Source organism: Calypte anna, chromosome 12 (assembly GCF_003957555.1).
Source record: "Calypte anna isolate BGI_N300 chromosome 12, bCalAnn1_v1.p, whole genome shotgun sequence".
In the NCBI taxonomy this organism is placed as follows: domain Eukaryota; kingdom Metazoa; phylum Chordata; class Aves; order Apodiformes; family Trochilidae; genus Calypte; species Calypte anna.
The window spans coordinates 19,895,908-19,909,435 of NC_044258.1; the positions used below are offsets into that span (position 1 = coordinate 19,895,908).

Below are 13,528 nucleotides of genomic sequence, written 5' to 3' on the forward strand. Positions count from 1 at the left end.
GGGCAGCAAGCCGGAGATGACCGACAAGATGTCGAGCTTCCTTCATATTGGAGATATTTGTTCTCTCTATGCAGAGGGCTCAACAAATGGATTTATTAGCACTTTGGGGTAAGAACGGCTCTTCTCTTCTCCTAAAAACCTCTGTAAGAAGGACTAGCAGAACTCAGCTAGCTATCCTGAGCCCGATTCCCAGGAATTTCTGGGTAAAGCAAGGTTGCTTTATGTACAGATTTGGCCCTAAATTTTAACAAAAGCCTAAAGCTAACATGGCAAGTTAGGTGTTGGGAGGATGAAGAATATATAGATGGTGTGGTTTTTCATATCCTTGGTTGGGAGAAAGAAACTTAGCAAAGCTGAGGTGTGGGTAGAGGGAATAAATGCAAGAAAATAATTTTCATGTTGTTGTTTGTCCCGTGTCCATCCGTGTGTCCCGTCCTGTCCCTCCTTGCCCTCCTTTGCAACCCCACTCAGGACTGAATTGACCCCAGTGCAATCTGCTGATTGAAAAAAGGCTGTAATGTAGGCAATGTCAGTAGTTCCCCCAAAAATCCCAAACCAACCCCCTGAGCCAAACCTAAATACCACTAACTTACCACCATCACTAGTTTTGTCTTTTCTTACAGTATTTGAGGTTTCTCATCCAAAGGAAATTGTCCTTCTGCAGCAAAAGCAGAACACGTTTGTCTCTCCAGCCTTGGCAATGGCCAACACCTCAGAGATGTGGGGGGAGCTGCCTCCATCCAGCCCCTCTGTGCTTCCCCCCAGAGCTCCTCGGGGCTTTGTGCTGCAGAGATCAGAGCAGGGGCTCTGTAGGAGAGAGTCTCTGGAGCAGCAAGAAGTGTGTGCCACTTCAGTAAATAACAGGGAGCTGCTGGCATAGGAAAAGGAAGAGTTTGCAGAGGAAAAAAACCTGTGGAATTGCAATACAGCTCTGACAAGTGACAGGGTTTTATTCTGCTTGACTGCTGCTGAGGAGAAATCCCTCCCAACCTCAGAAGCTGGCAGAGGAGCTGTATACTGAATTGGAAGACCTTGCAAAGGGGCTGGATGGGAAGCTCAAAGAGCACATCTGCCACCTTGTTTTGAAGTGGTGAGAAATTAGAGGGAGGGAAATAGCACCCATGACACACTGCTGTGGTAACTCAATCCTGAATGAGTAGTGAAGAGGCAACCAGGAGGCTTGATGATATGGTGAGTGGGCACACACACAACATGCTCTTTCTCCTTTCCAGTAGCTGTGAGGGCCTCAGGGTGGGTACAGGGACAGTAAATTTTTGATGCCTACTGTCCAGATGCATCTGATAAGTGGAGCTCCCAAGCAGGGTATAAAGCCAGCATCCTGGTAAGTCTCTTGGCAGGAAACGATGGGCTGGAATCTCATCTGAGTGACTCCCAACTAACTTGTAGGTTTAGTCCTCTAGCTATTAGGATTCTGGAAAATAAGGGGGCAGAGAAGGAAGCAGACACTGAAGATGCACCATGATCTATTATAGGAAAGAGAAGAAAATATGGGATGCTGCCAGAAAGGAGAGAAGGTATGATAAAAGCAAGGGAAGTAGTAAGTAGGGTTGGTCGAATAGTATTTGGCAAAAGTATTTGACAAATTTCCCAGGTACTGGTCAAATATGACATGTACACTCTGCAGTGTTCCCTCAGCTGTGGAACTGGCCAAATACTATCTGCTGGAAACTGGCAAAACAAACTGAGCGATACAATCCCTGTGGCTATTTTATTTCTTCCTAGTATTGAAGCAAGTTTGGCAGTAAATAATTCCAGAACAAGTAGAAAGTTGTGATGTCGTGTTGATCCCCGTACAGTGCATGATGAACATTATGCAGTGGCTGTGGCTTCTGATGGCATTGCTAAGCAGATATTTTTCACCATGGGTAGTCCTTTTACACATCCTAGGCCCTAAGCACTTGTGTTCTCTAAGCTTGATGAGATGTTCTCATGGCAGGGCTAAAGATCCCTCAGTGTTACCAAGCATCCTCTTGGATCTGATTAGTGCTGTTTTAAGGTAACTGCATTATATAATGGCCACACATCTTCTGAGCATAATTTAAGCCAGAAATCCCAATTGCTATGTGAAACATGAAGTGCATTATCATCTTAATAAGCCTTCCTAATCAAATTAGTTTTGCCCCATATTTAATTTAGGCTTTGTCCTGGAGAAAATTAAAGCAGCAAAGGCAAGACTCAGTGTAATTGTGCTCTATACCATGTGGAGTTTTGACAGTCTTATGTCATAACAATGTGTAATGACTTGTTCATGTGGCTAATGAAGGTTGAGAAGCAGATACCACTATACATTCTAATGTTGTTCTAAATCTTTGAAGAAGTGTGCCCATTTAATATCCCTATGACATGAGTGTTGCTCCATCAGGACTTTCCTCTTGCTGTTTTCCAAACTCAGTGCTGTCATCATTATGATTGCAGTGTACAATATATCCAATATATCCTGCTCTGGTTTTCACCCTCTCAAATTTTTTTCTTAGTAGTTTGGGAAGCTCCTCTTTACTTTGAATTTAAGCTCAGGATGAGAGGGATATATTGCACTGAGCTGATCTCTGTGTGGGATGATCAGAGTAACCCATTTGACTTGATATTTTTTTTGGCCCTTTGTCCACTAGAAACAAGTGTCAGCCTAAACGTGAATACTGCCATTCTTGTTGGAGCACACACATGTATACATAACAGTGAACAGGGAGAAAATCCATGGGGAAAAAGCAATTGAATCTGAATGTTTGCATATGCAAATTTTAGATGCATAGAACTGTTGAATCCACTCAGTCTCTCTGATCTCTTAATTTTTATGCACTTTATTATTTTCCATAATTGTTGTCTCAGGATGCTCCCTGCATGTAACCAGCCTCTGCAAGGAACAACTCTCATATTCTAGGTCTCAATCTTTCTCAAGCTGATTCTGCATGAGAATGGACCTCCCAAACCTTTAAGACCTTGGAGTTTTATTTTCTACTTTTGTGTAGAAAGCCTCTTTGACAGATTGGTTTTAAGGGGACAAATTGAGTCGTTTAGGATCAGATCAGGAACCACCAAGTGTTTGGTTACAGTTTGCATTTAGAAAGAGTGTTTGGGAAAGGTGCAATTCTGTGTTGGCTGAACACCAAGGGCAGAGCAGTGGTGACAGATACATCTTGACCATTTTCTTCTTTCTTTCTGTGGGATTTGAGTTAACCCTGTGGGGTTTTGCCGATGGGTATTCACAGGAGAAGCTCTGTCCTGGCATTCCCTATTGGAAGCTCATGGGGTCACTTGTCCAATTCCCTTGTAGAACAGGAGGAGCTTAATTTGATCCCTTGACTTACCTTGTAGTACCAGGAGGGTGTATTTATGCCTTCCTTTCTCACAGGAGTCACTTTTGATTGTGGCAGTGCCTATTTCTCCCTCAATGCTTGAGGAGGACATGAGGCAGTGTCCAGTTTGTGTAGCTGTCATTTTCCTGTTCTCTACCCTCCATATAAATGCATTTGCACCATTATTCAAATCTGTCCAAGAGGCAATAGTTGTTCTAAGGCTGTTTCTCACCTAACTAGAATATGGGCTGTTCTGTCTGCACTTCAAGGAGGGGACATAAAAATGATGCAGTGTACAGGAGCAATGACTTATTTATTGTCCCACCTACCCAGGAGCAGAGCTCTGGGCAGCAGTAAAAATGAGCTGCATGCATCTTCGAAAGATTTGGCATAAGTTGGCACTTGGGGAATGTCTTCTGCTGGTGGCCACTTGGAAAAATATTGCAAACAAACAACTTTGTTTTTGCTGCTGAGGCCGTAACCAATTGCAAGAGAACAGAATCTCATTTGATGTCTCATTTCTTTGCAGCCTAGTGGATGATCGGTGTGTTGTGCAGCCAGAAGCAGGTGATCTTAACAACCCACCCAAAAAGTTCAGAGGTAAGGTTATTAGACAGCTGGTTACCCTTGGGACTGGAAGAAGTCCTTCGTTTTGTTCCATCACGTGTAACTAGTTTTGACCTCCATGCTTTCTATGGAATATTTTAGTGTCACCTTCTGCCATGAAGGGCAACTTCTGGGGAAGAAAAGAGAAAGTGTGTAAGTGTGAATGTCTGTGAAGTGAGTTGTGGGGCTTGGGGAGGGGATGGGGAGTGGGTTGCCAGCTGAGGTTGGATTTCAGGTCTGTCCAAACTTTAAAGGGTCCCTGTAAGTTTAATTTCTTCACACTATCATGCATGACCAAACCTATCTCAGAAAGAAGAAAAATGAAAAGGAGCAAATCTGGTTAAGTGCTGCTGTTGTTTGACCTCATTTGATATTAACTACACTTGACTTTGCTTTCATTCTGCCAGGAAACTTATGCTTAGTGATAAGAAGTTAATGCCTGCCTCTTTGCACAGTTTGGCTGGGCTTGATTTGTTGCAGAAAAATCTCAAACAAACAGGAAGAGAAGCACGAACTGGGATTTTGTTTGGCAAAATCTTCTTAACTTCTATTTATTTTTTTTTTCACCTCTTGGTTACATCTTTTATCCAAAGGATAACTGCCAAATACTCTGAACATTTGATCTACCTTTTCTTTCTGTTTTCAGCTGTAACAGCAACTGTTTGCATTATTTGTCTGCTGGGTGAACCTTGTTTCCTTGCTTGTGCTTTGCTTTCATCAGGTGCTCAGAATAACCAGAATTCCTGTCAGGTTTGGCCAGAACTGCAGGTGGTTGCCCTTGAAAATCAGACCTGCTGTCATGCTGGGTTTGTTTGCTATTGTTTGGGGGTTTGGTTGGTTGGTTTTGCTGTGACATGAAGTCTCTTCTAATGAAACTCTCTTTTTACAACGTTGCTGAAGTCTGGGAGTTTTTGTTGGGTTTTCTGCCTGTTTACTGGAAAACGAAGTAGCTGTTGATTCCAGAAGCAACCTGGGAAAGTTTCAGCGTTCAGTGTTAATCTCTCCAGAGAAAGAACAATGGCATGGTGTGAACCAGAGCCCTGACTTTAGGCATTTATTGAAGTTAAAATCATCTGAAGGAATAAAGCCAGATTGGACTGAGACTGGAAGGTGCAGAAGAAGGGGAGGGAGAGAGTAAAGAATGAGAAAAAGGCAATTCTTGCTAGAACAGTTTAGGAACTGCAAGTACAGAGAGACATTTGTCTGACACAAAACATTGTGGTTAGACGCTGTGAATGTTCTCATATTACTTATAATTTATACATGGAGAGAGAATGGTGTGAACCTTTTCCAACCTTTGTTGTTACTTCACTCAGACTTTCATGGGGTAGTTTATGCTTAATGGTAAATGGCCTCAAAAGTCATAAAATTTTAGCAGGCATTTCTGTTATTTATACAGATACTTTGTAAGTGTAGTCTAAGATAAAATGCTTTCTGTGATAAATATCTTCAGAAGTAATCATGAAGTTCATCACACCACCTCCAACACAAGGGGAAATACCCTTTATTATGAAGCTAAGGCACCCAGAGGCTTCTCTGGGGTGTTGCACGGGAAGTTCTGGCCAAGGTCAGTACCTCCAGCCACAGCTCTGCAGAATTACTTGGTGGTTTTATGACACTGCAAAAATACCTCCCCTGCTCATGGAACAGAAGGGCTTTCCAAAGGTGCATTTGTCCAAACAATGACATTTACATCTGGGATCTAAAGCAAGTAGGGGCATCTGGTAAATGTAATTCAGTAGTCCCAGTGTTTAGTTTTGCATGCTTGAGATTTAATCCTCGTCGCCTTGGGCAGTGTCACAGGGATGGCAGAGCAGCAGCACCAGATACAGCATGGGCTGGGAGCTGATCTGGCCATGTTTTAGTATCTGGTAAGCTTTGTACTTGGTGCCCATCCTTGTTCAGTGATTTCAGATAACCCACACTGGTCAGCACAGCTGATGGGATCACTGCAGTCTGGGGACTGGAAGAGGTGTGATCTTGGCTTGGATGCAAATGGATGCAAAACACTGACACTGGTAACTGAGAGATAATTTCTGAAGCTCTCATTAGAGCAGGACCAAAATTAATCATACATTAGTGACTCACATTATAACTTTGCACAGTACTGGAAAAACACCTTTGTGCTGTAAACTATTTTGTGTCCACGTGCAAATCCTCTTTCGAATGCTTTAAGGTGTCCAGATGCAGGTCAGTCAGATCTGAAGTCCCTTTCTGGGAGGAGTATTGAACATGGACTTTCTGGCCACTCTCAAGGATCTTGCTTCAGGTCATATTTTTAAGAAACATAGTTCTAAGCTTCTCTGAGCAGATCTCTCTTCTGTGGGCAGATGTAAGCCAGATGTAAATCTAATTTTCATGCTTAATCAGAGTGGTGAGAGATTCCCAGAAGCAAGATTCACTGCTTAGATAGCCATACATGACTCCAAGAAAATTGAATGTGAAACTAAAGCATGTATAAACAGTGGCACATCCTGATTTTTTTTCTCAGCCATGGGTTTTTCATGTTCTAGAAAGTCTTGTTGCCTAGGCTACACTTCATCAGCTGCATCTCGTGGCAGCAGGAAGGCCCTGGTCTATAGGGTGATGTTTTTCCTTTCCTCTCTTTTTTCCCTTTTCTTTTTCTTTCCTCCCTGCTTTAGACCCTCAAAATAACAGCAGAGCTGCTGAGCAGAAGGTGGTGGTGTGTAGGTACCATCCTTCCTCCTGGAGGGAGCCTCTCAGTGGGAAAGGCAGCTGAGAGAATGCTTGATGTGCTGTCACTAAAGGTGATAACCTGCTCCTGGTGGGAAAATAGTCCCAGCCTGAGGGATGTGTTTCTAAAAGCAAGCACTTCAGAGCTGAAAAAGAGGTGGGTTTTGTGTTCCAGTAAGTCACTCCTTTGATAAAATGTTGGCTTTGAGTTATCCAAGGGAAAATTCAGTGAGAGAGAAGCTTGGTGTGTGTTTGGATGAACTGGGCTGAACAGAGTGATCTGCAGCAGCACAACTGGAGTCAGAGATGGGAGCAATAGAGGCTTTCAGCCTGCTTGGAGGAGAAAGGTACAGAGGTATCCTGAGGACACCAGCACTTGCTTTGTTGATAAAAGTTGTGGAAAAAGGAGGCCGAGAGATTAATCTGGTGGTGGTGGAGCCTTGAAAGGCATGAAATGCAAGAGGAGGCTGAGAGTGAGATGGGGTAGAGTGCAGGTAAGATTCTGAGTTTGGTGTAAAGGGATAAATGAGACATTAAAAAAAAAATAATCAGGGGGTGTACTAGATGGAAAAAACCTGAAGTGCCACAGCTGGAACACTCTGTGAAGCAAGCTATTAGTCCAGCAGCCTCAAGTTGATAGGAGTGTTTACCAGTGGCTGTTTCACATACTAAATGCTGTTGTACCTCTAGTTCCTTAAAACATTAGTTTGAACACTTGAAGATGTGAAGGCTGATTTGTTTTTGTTTTCTTTCTGCCTTTTCCCCATCCCAATCAGAAGTAGGTAGCACCTGAAGCCCGTGGTTTGAGGCTTGTTGGTAATAATGATCTGTGAGATTTGTGTGTGGTTTTGTTGTTGTTCTGCCTTTCTGAATCCACTTTAAATATGGTGGTGTGGTTGTGTTGGTGGTTGGGGTTTTTTTTGTTTTTAAAGTACAATGTTTCTTTGGCTCTTTTTTTTTTTTTTTCCAACTAATTCTAAAGTCCTCTGAGATGACCTTGCAAAATCTCAAGACATAGGAGTACATTCATTAGGGTGTTTCTTTTTAAAAATATTAATGTGAAAATTCTTGCGAAAGAGCCTTTTACTTAGCTGGTCTAAATATACTGTGTACAGATGAGATTCCTGGAAAAAGTCCTGGTTGTACGAGTCTCCAAAAAAAGACAGAGTGTGACAGTTCCTTGGTTACTGCACCTCCTTGAACAAAAAAAGACATTTTACGTATTGTGTAAAGCTGGGGTAGCTGCTCTAATTGCCATCTTTGAGTATGGTGGTGCATCTGAACAGTGGCATAAATAAAGATCCTTTTAATATGCATGTGGAAAGCATGAACTGCAGCTGACCCTCCAGCCAAGCTGGAGCAGCAGTGGGGTCACAAGAAATCCCTGAAAGCCACTGTGCAGATGGGAGTCAGACCTGGCAATAGAGGTGAAGCTGCAGGACTGATAATTCCCTGCTTTAGCTGCTGCTTCTGAGCTCTGTTAGTTTGTGTGTGGTTTTGCAGAGGTTTTATTTGTGTTCATTTTGTGCTGGAACTTAGCTCTGTGCTAAGCCAAACGTGTTTGTCTAATGCTGCTCCAGCAGAGCAGTCTGACAGCCTTTGCAGGAAATTCCTTCCAGCTCTTTATTTGGGATGCAGATCTGTCTGCCAGGGACCCAGAGGCTTTGCAATAGCTGCAGGAAGCCCAGGGGAAAGGGCACTCACTGGGTTAATTTGTCCAGCAGCTACCTCCTTCCAGAACATTGTTTTAGTAGTTGCTGGGCAACACTCTTTTTTTGGCAAGATGTTCAAGGAATGAACCCGTATCTTAGACTTAAAATACCCTCATGGCAAAGCAGAAGATGAGTATTTCAAATTCTGTTTGTTCTTCTGATCCTGATCCATACTGTGTGCTCCTCCTGACTGATGCCTTCCCGAGGCCTCCAGGGCTCTTGGGGACTCAGCCTTTGAACCACAAATTCATCTTCAGCAAAAGAAATGACCTGGGCACTCCAAAGAAGCTTTAATATTGGTGTATATAAAAAATAGATACTTCTCTACACACAGAGGTTCTTTTGATGGTTTTCTCTTAAACCTGCACTGTGCTGGGTGTCGATGAAAGCCAAAATGCTTCCCCTTACCAGGAAAGGGGTTGAGGAATGTTTTGTTCTTCATAGCTCTGCTGTCAATGACCTGAAGCCCATGCACTGCTGCATTGCTCAAGATGAAGGAAACCATGTAATTTATGCAGGACTGATGGAGGAGGTAATGTTGCCTACATCTGGGATTATTTAGCCTTATTTAGCCAGTGTAAGCTTGTTTATAATTAGGCATTAGAGCAAAGATGAAGGGAGTTTTCAGCTGAAGGGTCACATACGTAGTTTTCCCAAACACATCAGAATATTAAAACCCAAACTAAAACAAATACCCAGATCCCTCTGCCTGTCAATTTTGGAAAAATATGACCAGCATGTAGAAGTGCATGTTCTAGGTGGTAAAGCACTTCAGTACCATCTCTGTACTCGGCAAGAAGGATTTCTGGGGGTTTAGACCTTCAGATATCCTGTGTTCAGCTTCAGATAAGTGTGCAGCCTCAAATCCCCATGCTCTCCATGAAAACTTGTTCAATTTGACTGGTGAAAGCAATCATATCAGCTCAGATTGTTTTTTTAAAGTTTGATGTGAAGTACTGTGAGTTGTATGACTTTTTCTGCATGCATTAGATGAGTGTGAGTGGGTGTTTTGCAGAGGTTTGAGGGCATTTTCCTGGAATGAGGGTGAGAAGAGAGAGACCAGAGTTGCACGGCCAAGTTTTGTCTCCTTTTCCTCTTTGGAACATGAGTTTCCTCATGCTGGTGTCATGGTAGGATATTTTTATTATTAGGATGTGGATTCCTTTAAGGAACATTTAAATAGATGTCTAAATGTGGCCTTTTCCCTTCTGATAACCATGGATTAGCAGATAAAATTCTTTTCTTTATGCAGGGAGCAAAACTATTGAGAGTGTTTGAGTGCCAAGTTCAAAGCTTAATCTTGAAGAGAAATAATTCACTTGCAATAGTGAAATGATTCCTTTTCAGTTTTGAGTTGTCCAAGAAAGATTAAAATGAACATTCTGAATACCAAAAGTAGGAAGTGGGGCAAGAATAGTAAATACTTAACTAATGTCTATGTTTTAAAGAAAAAATAGTTCTTTTTAGCCCTTTTCCAAAAAACAGTACTAGCATCATGATTTAGTGTAATATCAAAAGCAACATTTGGGTTGGTGTGGTGGAAGATAAAGTGATAAAAGCACAGACTAATATGCCTGTAATTAATTTAAAATTGAATCATTGGTCATTCTGAGAAGGAAAAATCCTCTGATCTTGGTGACTTGGCTGTACTTAAAACATCTGAAATATATTTTCACTGCCTTGGTTGAGGAGTCCTTTAGTATGGGTCTCAGTATTTATAGAACTCTGCTAGAAAATTGCCAACTGCTTTATGCATTTGGATCCAATGCCCTTTACACGATGCAGAAATCCTGAGCACTGTCTCTAAAATGTGAATCCTTAGCCCACTGCATCCTACATACAAGCAAATGTTATAGACAGTTGTCACTGTGGCATTTAGGCTTCAGAAAACTGGCAAGTCAGAAGTGTTCATTTTAGAATCAGACTGGTTTGGGCTGGAAGGGACCTTAAAGCTCATCCAGTGCCACCCCTGCCATGGGCAGGGACCCCTCCCACCAGTAGGTGTTGTGGAACCTGACCTAAAAGCTGGTTTTATTCCATTTATTTCATGTCCATCCCAGTGTGGTTCCTCACTGGGCTATTAAGCAAGAGGAGTCTATAGGAAGGGGGTAGCAATGTGTTCTGAGGCACCAGGACATCCTAAGGACATTCCATGGTGTTGATGTGCTCTGCTGAAACAGTGGGTAAATGACTGGCTGACTAATTACTGCTTTAATTGGTATGGTTTTTCTGTAAGCCAGTGATGGAGTGCCAAGACCATCATGGAAGAGGTCTGTATGGCACAGAGTGCAGGTGTCTGGTGAACCTGGTGTTATAAAACTTGCCAGTCCTGAACCAGGTGACAAGTTTGGGATGCAGGGCCCAGGCTGTGAAACTGGCTGGGCTGCATTTGCCTGCTGGTCTGTACTGGGAGTACTGTGGTCAAACAGCTGTCTGCCAGCTTCTGGCTCTAACGTGCTTTCATCTTTGATGTTTTGCATCTAAATGAAGGCAGAGCAAAGCCCCTTTGAAAGAGACACTGGCCATTAATATGCAGAGCTGGAGTGCTGCATGAAAAATGCAATCTGTTGGGTAAGGTGCTGCCAAAGAACCAAGGGGGATTTAACCCAGCTCTTAGTGTGAAGTTTTCTGATCTGTGCACTTCATTTGCCCACCTGCAAAACGTGGGCAGTGGGTCTGTACTGATGAGACCTCCTGTGGAAAGGCTCTGCTGTAGCAGCTGTGCCCAAAAAACGTAGAAATAAGCACAGCTCTGGCTTCAGTGTTCAGACTCTCGTTGGCATTTGCAGGTCTGAGCTTTTCTTCCCTGTGGAAAGTTCAGAGTATTTCAGGTAGGATCAAGGGAGGGATTGCCAAAAAGCAGTGCTTAGCTATTAAGTAGAACAGTCCTGTTAATAAACCTAGCCTTAACCTTGTAGACAAAAGAATACTGTGGCTTTGTTGCCATAGTTTCAGTGTAAAATCTGACCTTAGCTACAATAACATTCGGTTAGAAAGAACTAGCTAATCAGTTTTCTAAAATTAGTGTGTTCCCTAGTACATAAGCCAGTATGAACAGGATATTTAATGAAATATTATACTTAGTCACACGAGCCCAAGGGAGTGAAGTGCCTTGATGAGCCGTGGGGGTGGGGTGACATTGGTGCTTATCTTCTAATACAGCAAACTTATGAAAATTTGGGGCTTGCTTCATATTTAGGGGAGCTCAACTGCTGTGTTCTTCTCACTCTACTTTGGTCCTTTTGAAGGCTCTCAGTCTGTTCTGTGAGCTGGGGACCCTGAGATGCTGGTCAGTCTCCTCAGTCCTAAGGACTTCCAGAGGACCTTCAAATAAACTTCAGAGCTGGGGTTGTGCTTTTTCTTGGTGCTGCCTGAGTGCTTTGCAGGTGAAGGAGTCTTACCCCTAGAAAAGTGGAAATACTGAAGCAGATGGATAAAGTAATGAAATTTGAGGAAAAAAGCCCTGTGTGTGAGGGAAGCAGTTTCCCAGGGATCAGGTAGACATCTTCAGCTTTTCACTGGTTATCTGAAGTGTTGAGAATCTTATGGGAGGGATTCAGAGGTAAGGTCGGTAAGGTCTGGGCTGTGAGATGTTGCCATCAGTCCCACAGCACTTGATTGAGAGTGAATTTGTTACACCTGAGGCTCACTGGCCTAGCTTTGGGTAAAATTATTTCAAACCGGGGTAACCTGGAGTCAAAGAGGAGTTCTTGGCAATATGGGAACTGTGGTGCAGTTTTCTCATGTGAAAGTTGGTTATTTGGGTATTAATATTGGAAAACTATGTAGTATGCATAGGAAGGGTAGGGGAGCTCTCTGCTGTTCACTCATCAATGAAATGTAAAGTTCTCATTCAGCCCTGCTCAGGGTTTCTGCCTGCTTGGGCTCCATTGCCCACATGGAGTGACCAATATGGTGAATTTTTCTCACTCTGGGTCTTGAGTGGTAGATTGCAGCTGAGCTGCCACCCCTGGGAGATGTAGAGAGAGGTCTGTGGTAGCTGGACACAGCTCTGCTGGTGTCTGGTTGGCAGTACTGGGAGCAGAGCCTTTGTCATCTGGCTTTCCATCCTGACTTGCTGCCTGGACTGCAGTGATGAGCAGTGTTCCCTTGCTGCTGGAGAGGGACCAAGTGTGTGGGAAGAGGACTTGGACAAGGAGCATCTAAAGCATCTGAATGATGCTCACCAGTGTGGTGGGAGCTTTGTTTTTTCTCCTAAGCAGTTACTAGTGAATTGTCACCTCTTCTGAAAGTGCTTTGCAGTTAAGGTCAAAAGCACCTGTAATTAGTTAAAAGCTCTAAACGAGTTTCCTGAGACTTAGCTTTGGACTGGCCTAGATGTGCAGAAGAGCAAATGTTTGGTGACAAATGCAGTGGAGTTGGATTCAGAACATTTTTCCCCCTGAAGGTGCTGACACTTGGGGGGCTGAGCTGTTGGCTTGCTTGGTTTTGCTTCTGCAACACAGAGCTTCTGATTCCTGATACAGCACCCAGTCATGGGAAGGTGTGATCCATATTCCTGGAGCTTCCAATTCAGATTTGAATTAGCATGTTTATGATTCAGGATTTCCATTTTTCTGCCATGCAAACCCATCTGCCTTCCCCAGTAAACTTCAGGAGATCTTACCTAGCTTTTACTTGGCTGAGGTCTGAACAATAGTATCAGGTTTTTTTCCTCTTTATATTTTTATGTGACCAAATTTGATTTCCCCTTCAGCTTTGGCTTGGTGTGATCAGGAGGTGTTTCATTTCTTCAGAGGGAGCAGATAAGCATGCTGTGACACCCCTGAGGATCTCATCTGTGTCAAAATTCAGAGGGTCTGTTCTGCAGGATTTAACTTCTCTGCTGCTTTTAGCCCAGAGTGCAGTGTTGTGCTTGCAATAGCAGTAAGTGATACTAAAGCCTTCCATTATTTTGTTTTACCTAAAACCACATGTAACCAGGATGAAGAAGCCTTGGGTTTTTCACCTAGAAAATGTATTGTTTGTAAACATACCAATGCTGATTCTTCTCATTTGCTTTAAAAAAAAGAAAGATTCTGGCTTATGTAGGAGGCCATTTCTTATGCAATGCCCTCGCCTTTTACACTTCTGACTTTGTGGTAATAGCAAAGGACAAAATGCACCCAGTGTTTGGCTAATTTTGTGGAAGCTCAGGTGGAGATTTTCTGCCAGCTGGTACCTGGTGGGAGCTGTTTGTGC

The 13,528-nt window shown here is 43.1% G+C and overlaps 1 protein-coding gene across 3 annotated transcripts in view; it reads left to right on the forward strand.

Annotated features, from left to right (window-relative positions):
- Window positions 1-13,528, forward strand: part of ITPR1 (inositol 1,4,5-trisphosphate receptor type 1) — a 163,504-nt gene that overhangs the window by 14,072 nt on the left and 135,904 nt on the right. For all 3 annotated transcript variants that reach the window (XM_030458159.1, XM_030458158.1, XM_030458161.1), the window contains exons 2-3: window positions 1-108; window positions 3,844-3,914. In XM_030458159.1, the coding sequence (XP_030314019.1) occupies window positions 17-108; window positions 3,844-3,914 (163 nt within the window). In that variant the 5' untranslated portion in view covers window positions 1-16. The remainder of the gene's footprint in view (window positions 109-3,843; window positions 3,915-13,528) is intronic.